This window comes from Girardinichthys multiradiatus, chromosome 18 (assembly GCF_021462225.1).
Source record: "Girardinichthys multiradiatus isolate DD_20200921_A chromosome 18, DD_fGirMul_XY1, whole genome shotgun sequence".
NCBI lineage: Eukaryota > Metazoa > Chordata > Actinopteri > Cyprinodontiformes > Goodeidae > Girardinichthys > Girardinichthys multiradiatus.
Window position 1 is genome coordinate 30,118,915 of NC_061810.1, and position 9,188 is coordinate 30,128,102.

The window sequence follows — 9,188 nt, forward strand, 5'->3', positions numbered from 1 at the left end:
TGATTTGTGTTTGGACTGTTTTGATCCTGTGGAGCTTCCTGAGTTATCAGAAATATTAGCTTCATCTAAACCTTCAACTTGTATGTTAGACCCAATCCGAACCAAATTATTTAAGGAAGTGTTCCCTCTGATTACCAGCCCCATTTTAGGTATGATTAATCTATCCTTAGTAAATGAATATGTACCACAGGCTTTTAAGGTAGCTGTAATTAAACTTTTACTTAAGAAACCTTCACTTGATCGAGATGACTGAAAAATTACAGACCTATATCCAATCTTCCATTCTTATCTAAAATTCTTGAGAAAATAGTTGCTAATCAAATGTGTGAGCATTTACACAGCAATGACCTGTTTGAAGAGTTTCAGTCAGGTTTCAGAGCTCATCATAGCACTGAAACAGCTCTGCTGAAAGTGACTAATGACATTCTTATAGCCTCAGATAATGGACTTGTGTCTGTACTTGTCCTCTTAGATCTCAGTGCTGCATTTGATAGTCGATCATAATATTCTCTTAGAAAGGCTGGAATATGCTGTAGGGATCAGGGGAACAGCGCTAAGCTGGTTTAAAACGTATCTGTCTGACAGATTCCAGTTTGTTCATGTAAATGATAAATCATCTTTAAACTCCAGGGTTAATTGTGGAGTACCACAGGGTTCAGTACTTGGGCCAATTCTCTTTACTATATATATGCTTCCAATAGGTCAAATTATCAGGCAGCATAGAATACATTTTCACTGTTACGCTGATGATACTCAGCTTTACTTATCCATAAATCCTGATGAGCCCAACCAGTTAGATAGACTACAAGCATGTCTTGAAGACATAAAAACTTGGATGACTTAAAATGTTTTGCTTCTAAATTCAGACAAGACAGAAGTTGTTGTCTTTGGACCGGAGTCTTTAAAAAAGAAACTGCTTAGTCAATCACTTAACCTGGATGGCATTAAATTGATCTCCGGTAATAAAATAAAAAACCTTGGTGCTATTTTTGACCAGGACATGTCATTTAAATCCCATATTAAATGGGTTTTTAGGACTTCCTTCTTCCACCTCCAGAACATTGCCAAAATTAGAAATATCCTATCCAGGAGTGACGCTGAAAAACTAGTCCATGCATTTGTTACTTCAAGGCTGGACTATTGTAATTCTTTACTATCAAGATGTCCACAAAATGCATTAAAAGCCTTCAGCTGATCCAAAATGCTGCAGCAGGGGTTCTGATGATAATTAAAAAGAGAGATCATATTTCTCCTATTTTAACTTCCCTGCATTGGCTCCCTGTTAAATCCAGAATAGAATTTAAAATTCTCCTCCTCACATATTCCCTTAATGATCTAGCTCCATCATACATCAGAGATCTGATTGTTCCATATGTTCCTAACAGAGCACTTTGTTCTCAGACTGCAGGTTTACTGGTGGTTCCTAGAGTCTCTAGAAGTAGAACGGGAGGCAGATCCTTTAGTTATCAGCTCCTCTCCTGTGGAACCAGCTTCCAGTTTTAATCCGTGAGGCAGACACCCTGTCTACTTTTAAGGCTAAGCTTAAAACTTTCCTTTTTGATAAAGCTTATAGTTAGAGTGGCCTAGGTTATCCTGAGCTATCTCTGTATTTATGCTGCTATAGGCTTAGGCTGCTGGAGGACATAATGACCACTTTCACCCTCTTTACTACATTCTCACGCTACTCTCCAATTTTGCATTATTTGCTATTATTTCAGCTTTTAACTTTATGTTCTCTCTCTTTTCTCTTCCTAGAAGCTACACCTGGCCTGACTCTGTGTCTACCTGTGACACCTTTCTGGAGGGGGACATCGTCCAAGCTTCTACCGATGATTCACATGGCCCTGTCTTTCAGTGTTTAACCCTTTCTCTCTCCTAGACATAGCAATTGACTGAGCTTTTAGTGTAACTAAGTATAAGTGCTCTCTTTCAGTCTCTAACCTTAAAAACTGGCTGAAAGTTTATCTGTTCTTTCTTTCTAGATGAAATGACTAAAGGAGCTACATCCATTAACATTGACTTTTCCTTCCCATAGAAAGTACACCTGAATCAGTGTTTCTGTGTTCTCTTTGTGTCTCTGCTCTGTTCTCTCAAACCCCCAGCTGGTCATGGCAGATGGCCGCCCACACTGAGCCTGGTTCTGCTGGAGGTTTCTTCCTGTTAAAAGGGAGTCTTTCCTCTCCACTGTCGCTACATGCATGCTCAGTATGAGGGATTGCTTCAAAGTCAACGCAAGTGACTGTTCACTGTCGCTACATGCTCATCCAGGAGGAGTGACCGCTACAAGTCTCTAACTCGATGCAATCTGCTGGGTTTCCGTAGATAGAAAAACTTTTTATCCAGTTTGAATAAATAACTGAATCTGACTGCACTGTTCAATGGTTAGGATTAATTGGAAGGTATGTACCTGACTTTGTGAAGTCCCTTGAGACGACGTGTTGGGAATTGGTGCTATATACATAAACTGAATTGAAAATTGAATTGAATAAAAGGGATGTTCAGCCTTTCAATGTTATGCTGTCAGAAATTGTGCTCAATTCCTTCAAGGATAGTCTTTTTTTCCACTGTTCATAACTCTGCAAAAATCAGTTCGTGAAATCACATCTCAATTGACAGAATTTCTCTTCTGACCCTTGATAATGATTTCCAACACATTTGTCAGATCCATCATTCTTGTGAGCATGTCCATGATGTCAGGATGCTCCTTTGCTCCGCTGATGAACTCCTCCAGCGTCAGCTCACCTGAAAAAATAGGAATTAAAAGCCAATCTTACACATTTTGAATGTTACTGTCTGGGCGCTGTGGAGCCAAACACAATACGGTAGATTTTAATTTCAGTTCATGGAAACTTTAAGCCACTTTTGGTCAAAAAGACACAATTTTCTAAAATGGGTACAGCTGCTTTATTCAAAACGTCTAAACATTTTAAGAAGCTTCAGTGTGTTTTATTGGTTTTTTGTGACATACCAACACAAAGTTGTGCATATTTTTGAAGTGGAAGGGAAATGATGCATGGTTGTAAAAATGTTTTACAAATAAATGTCTGAAATGTGTGCCTTGCATATATATTCAGCCCTCTTATGTCTGAAACAAGTAAATAAAATCCTGTGCAACCAAGTTTTTTTTTAAAGACAACTAATTGCTAAATATAGTAAGTTCTACATTTAAAATAGATGAAGTAGGAAAATGGCCTGCATGGCGAGTAAACGTAATAAGCTAATCGAAATGATGACTAGCATGTAAATAAGCCACGTTCAAAAATGCTGGTGCTGTGTGACAATTAATTTAATTTAGCTAAGTCATCATCCTGAATTACACATTTTGGAATAATGTCTAAATTCTATCATCTGTTAACTTCTTCCCATTGGTTACTAGGAGTGCATTTGTTTAGTTTTTTTTTTTTTTTTGCCAATCACAGCTCTTAGAAGACACCTAGCAACATGGTCAACCACACCTCCCAAATAAGATAGGAATAACAGACAGGTTGTGCCCAGCAGTGAACTGATTCACTCTTAAGCTAAGACACCAAAAGGTTTGAACACCACTGGTTTAGATCTAAACATGTTGACATCTCAGAATGCTCCTGTCAAAGTCCAGACCTAAATCCATTTGAGAACCTGCTGCAATCTAACATAGCTTGAGCTATTTTCTTTCTAGATGTGCAAAGCTGGTAGAGACACACGTTAGAAAACATCCAGTGAAAGATGGTTCTACAAAGTATTGATTCAAGAAGGCTAAATACAAATGCATCCTGCAGTTTTCAGATTTTTATTTGTAAAAAGAAAATCATAATCATCCTTCACCTTCCACCTCTCAATTATGCACTACTTGTGTTGCTCTATCATATAAAATTCCACTGAAATACATGGAATTTTGTGGTTGTAACAGGATAAATTGTGAAAAAGTACAAGGGGTGTGAATACTTTAGCACCGTGTTTATTACCTTCTCCTTTGACATCAATTTTTTCATATATAAGAGTCACAATCTCTTCTGGAGGAATCTCGTAACTTCTGGTGATATCTTGAATAGCCTGTAAAGGAAATTCCACAGCAGCTTTTAAAGCTGTAGTAGTTTATCTGTTTACCATAATACTGTGACCACTGAATTAAAAAACAAACAAAGCAGGAACTCTAACAAATAAAGAAATGGATTTATAACATTTCTTTTTAGCCTAAAAAGAAATGTGGCACAAAATTATACAACATTTCAGAATAAATACATTAGCTCCTTTTCCATTGCTTGTACACAGTCCCTGGAAAGCCCGGGCGCGTTTCGATACAAATTTACCTGGGTAATTTCAGTTTCCTAGGGCTTTATTTTCACAGGTAAATGGTCCTACTGTGGAGATGGTCTTTTCAGCTTTCCCCAGGATTGGTAAAGGGGCAAGGTCGGGTGCAGCGAGACTTTGCACCAGCAGCTGCTGTAATGGCGGAGGTTACTATACAAATTAATTGTTTTTGTATCATTAATTTGTCACAAAAAGTAGTTTTAAGATGTTAAAGCGAGAAAGTAGACCTCAAAACTTCATTTGTGCAGTTCATCAAGAATAGGCCTACTTTGAAATGTTCTTTTGTAGTTTTTGGAGCAGTGGAGCTCCGCTTACAGGCTGGTCTGGCTGCTAAGGTAAGCCAAGCTAACCGGGCGGCTGGACTGGGACTCCCCCACTAACTGCTGCCTGATCTTGGCCCAGCACTCTGGGATTTCCCGCTACCTGTTATCTGTTTGTGGCAGCTGAAAGTGAACATAAAGCGTTTAGTACGTATGTGGTGAATAACTGCAAGTACCTGAAAAAAACTGAACATTTGTTTGTAGCACTTTAAGTTATTGTTGGCATTAATTATAAACTATTTTGCCACAGTTCTATAAGACAAAAATGTTAATGCAGTGCTGATGGACTGAAGGTGTAGTGCAGTTTTCTTCACAACTTCCCCATACATCATTAGGCTGATTTAAATAAATGGCCCGTGGCCTTAAGAACAAATCCTGGGGCTTCCAGTGGAAAAGGGGCTATTGGTTCAAAGAATAAAGGGAGAAGAATATGACCTCTGGTTTATTTAGTCTGTGTTGGATAAGGCTATATTTAGTCCACTGGTGAGGTAAGAGGTGCCCAGATTAGATGTCATGTCCAGTTCAGGATCTGTTCATAGTCACTCTTTAAGGATCCAAGAAAGCAAGCCTCCGTGCTCTGCATATGTTACAGTCATACTGTGAAACATTATTAACGAACAAACTGTACCTTAAATATTGTTTCCAGTTCATCCTTGTCAATTTTTCCATTTCCATCTTGATCAAAAAGCTTAAAGTACCATTTTAATTTCTGATTTACTTCTCCCTTCAGCAATAAACTTATAGCTGCGATGTATTCCACAAAGTCTAAATAGCCATCCTGGAGGAAAAGACAGCAAAGACAACATAAGTGTGCTGCACAATCAAAGTTTTCTTCAGATATGATCTTAAAATTCAAAATCAAATCATTTTGCGTTTGGTTTTAATATAGTGAAACGTTACTCTACAGATTTAACTTTTCCACTCATAAGTTTATAAGCATACTCTCTTCATCACTTGGTTGGTAAATGTTGGTCATGGTAAATCTGTTGAAAACAAATAAGTAGAAATGTCTATTTTACCCCATCCATATCGAAGGTAAAGAACACCTGGTCCACATAACTGTTGGCCTCCTCTGTCATTCCGTTCATGTCAAGCATTGTCTTCAGCTCAAATAAAGTGATGAGTCCTGATGGGGATTCCCTCATGAATTTTGTGTACCAGTGGTGCATGTCCTCCTCCAAGATATCATCCAGGTTTGAGCTGTAGGAACCCATCACTCCTTTAGAGGATTGTGATTTTTTTTTTGTTACAGATCCTGCAGTGAAAGGGCTGTGAAACCAATGCTAGGAGAAGATAGTGTGCCAGCAACAGCAGCACCTCTGATTTCTGTCTGAGAAGAGAGTGCTCTCCTAATCTTTAAGCCCAAAAGAGAGATAACACTTTAATTGGATAAGTGCAGAGGCTTCCAGGAACCTCATGACTTTGAGTAGAAAACAAAAGAGGAAACAAGTGCCATTATCTTGTGTAATTGAGCTGAATTGTAGGAGACAAAAACGTTCCTGCAGATTTGGCTGTTAATTAGATGCTCAATCTACTAGATAAAGGTAACATCAAGGTTTCTTACTTTATTACCAGAGGGCAATTTAATGCCATCCAGATCAAGTTATTGACCAAGCAGTTTGTTTTAAAAACACAACAACTGCTGCCTTGTCTGTCTTTGAAAGCAGAAAATTTAAAAGTCATCTCAGTTTTTATGTGAAGACATGCCTGTATTCTACATAACTTTCAAAAACCCAGGGCAGGTTTCAATACAAATTTACCTGGATCATTACACTTTCCCAGGGCTTTACTTTCACTGGTAATTGCTCCTGGTCATGGGCAGGTCTTTCCAGATAAATGTACATAGGTGTGTGTATATACACACACACACACACATATATATATATACATATACTAGGTTCTTCAAAGTAGCCACATTTTGCTTTGATTACTGCTCCTCACACTCTTGACATTTTGTTGATGAGCTTCAAGAGGTAGTCACCTGAAATGGTTTTCACTTCACAGGTGTGCCCTGTCAGGTTTAATAAGTGGGATTTCAAGCCTTATAAATGGGGTTGGGACCATCAGTTGTGTTGTGCAGGAGGTGGATACAGTACACAGCTGATAGTCCTACTGAATAGACTGTTAGAATTTGTATTATGGCAAGAAAAAAGCAGCTAAGTAAAGAAAAACAAGTGGCCATCATTACTTTAAGAAATGAAGGTCAGTCAGTCCGAACAATTGGCAAAACTTTGAGAGTGTCCCCAAGTGCAGTCGCAAAAACCATCAAGGGCTACAAAGAAACTGGCTCACATGAGGACCGCCCCAGGAAAGGAAGACCAAGAGTCACCTCTGCTGTGGACGATAAGTTCATCCGAGTCACCAGCCTCAGAAATCGCAGGTTAATAGCAGCTCAGATTAGAGAACAGGTCAATGCCACACAGAGTTCTAGCAGCAGACACATCTCTAGAACAACTGTTAAGAGGAGACTGTGTGAATCAGGCCTTCATGGTAAAATGGCTGCTAGGAAACCACTGCTGAGGACAGGCAACAAGCAGAAGAGACTTGTTTGGGCTAAAGAACACAAGGAATGGACATTAGACCAGTGGAAATCTGTGCTTTGGTCTGATGAGTCTGTTTGAGATCTTTGGTTCCAACCACCGTGTCTTTGTGCAGCACAGAAGAGGTGAACAGATGGACTCTACATGCCTGGTTCCCACCGTGAAGCATGGAGGAGGAGGTGTGATGGTGTGTGGGTGCTTTGCTGGTGACACTGTTGGGAATTTATTCAAAATTGAAGGCATACTGAACCAGCATGGCTAACGCAGCATCTTGCAGCGGCATGCTATTCCATCCGGTTTGCGTTTAGTTGGACCATCATTTATTTTTCAACAGGACAATGACCCCAAACACACCTCCAGGATGTGTAAGGGCTATTTGACCAAGAAGGAGAGTGATGGGGTGCTGCGCCAGATGACCTGGCCTCCACAGTCACCGGACCTGAACCCAATCGAGATGGTGTGGAGTGAGCTGGACTGCAGAGTGAAGGCAAAAGGGCCAACAAGTGCTAAGCATCTCTGGGAACTCCTTCAAGACTGTTGGAAAACCATTTCAGGTGACTACCTCTTGAAGCTCATCAACAGAATGCCAAGAGTGTGCAGAGCAGTTCTCAAAACAAAAGGTGGCTACTTTGAAGAACCTAGAATATAAGACATATTTTCAATTGTTTCACACTTTTTTGTTCAATATATAATTCCACATGTGTTAATTCATAGTTTTGATGCCTTCATTGTGAAACTACAATATTCGTAATCATGAAAATGAAGACAACTCTTTGAATGAGAAGGTGTGTCCAACCTTTTGGTCTGTACTGTATATATATATATACAGGGGTTGGACAATGAAACTGAAACACCTGGTTTTAGACCACAATAATTTATTAGTATGGTCTAAGGCCTCCTTTTGCGGCCAATACAGCGTCAATTCGTCTTGGGAATGACATATACAAGTCCTGCACAGTGGTCAGAGGGATTGTAAGCCATTCTTCTTGCAGGATAGTGGCCAGGTCACTACGTGATACTGGTGGAGGAAAACGTTTCCTGACTCACCTAGATCTGGTGACTGTGCAGGGAGATGTGCCATGGGAGATGTTCAACTTCACTTTCATGTTCATCAAACCAATCTTTCACCAGTCTTGCTGTGTGTATTGGTGCATTGTCATCCTGATACACAGCACCGCATTCAGGATACAATGTTTGAACCATTGGATGCACATGGTCCTCAAGAATGGTTTGGTAGTCCTTGGCAGTAATGCACCCATTTAGCACAAGTATTGGGCCAAGGGAATGCCATGATATGGCAGCCCAAACCATCACTGATCCACCCCCATGCTTCCCTCTGGGCATGCAACAGTCTGGGTGGTATGCTTCTTTGGGGCTTCTCCACACCGTAACTCTCCCAGATGTGGGGAAAACAGTAAAGGTGGACTCATCAGAGAACAATACATGTTTCACATTGTCCACAGCCAAAGATTTGCACTCCTTGCACCATTGAAAGCGACGTTTGGCATTGGCATGAGTGACCAAAGGTTTGGCTATAGCAGCCCGGCCGTGTATATTGACCCTGTGGAGCTCCCAACGGACAGTTCTGGTGGAAACAGGAGAGCTGAGGTGCACATTTAATTCTGCCGTGATTTGGGCAGCCGTGGTTTTATGCTTTTTGGATACAACCCGTGTTAGCACCCGAACATCCCTTTCAGACAGCTTCCTCTTGCGTTCACAGTTAATCCTGTTGGATGTGGTTCGTCCTTCTTGGTGGTATGCTGACATTACCCTGGATACCTTGGCTCTTGATACATCACAAAGACTTGCTGTCTTGGTCACAGATGCGCCAGCAAGATGTTCACCAACAATTTGTTCTCTTTTGAACTCTGGTATGTCACCCATAATGTTGTGTGCATTTCAATATTTTGAGCAAAACTGTGCTCTTACCCTGCTAATTGAACCTTCACGCTCTGCTCTTACTGGTGCTCTTACTGCTACCAGGCCGGTCCAATTTAGCCATGAAACCTCCCACACTAAAATGACAGGTGTTTCAGTT

At 40.3% G+C, this 9,188-nt stretch overlaps 1 protein-coding gene across 1 annotated transcript; it reads right to left on the reverse strand.

The window, feature by feature from the left end:
* Positions 1-2,384: 2,384 nt before the first annotated feature.
* On the reverse strand, positions 2,385-5,907 carry guca1c (guanylate cyclase activator 1C). The gene is made up of 4 exons (XM_047392479.1): positions 5,630-5,907; positions 5,239-5,388; positions 3,945-4,032; positions 2,385-2,742 (listed from the first exon to the last, which is right to left on the reverse strand). Exons 1-4 carry the CDS (start codon positions 5,822-5,824, stop codon positions 2,606-2,608), a joined length of 570 nt encoding a protein of 189 aa, XP_047248435.1. The 5' UTR covers positions 5,825-5,907; the 3' UTR covers positions 2,385-2,605.
* Between the last annotated feature and the right edge of the window lie 3,281 nt (positions 5,908-9,188).

Coding starts and splice junctions, on each gene's coding strand:
- guca1c (XM_047392479.1), bottom strand. CDS start 5,824: ATGGGTTCCTACAGCTCAAACCTGGATGATATCTTGGAGGAGGACATG. Junction 4,033..5,238: donor AACTGGAAACAATATTTAAG/GTACAGTTTGTT, acceptor TTTCCTTTACAG/GCTATTCAAGATATCACCAG. Junction 2,743..3,944: donor AATTGATGTCAAAGGAGAAG/GTAATAAACACG, acceptor CTATTTTTTCAG/GTGAGCTGACGCTGGAGGAG.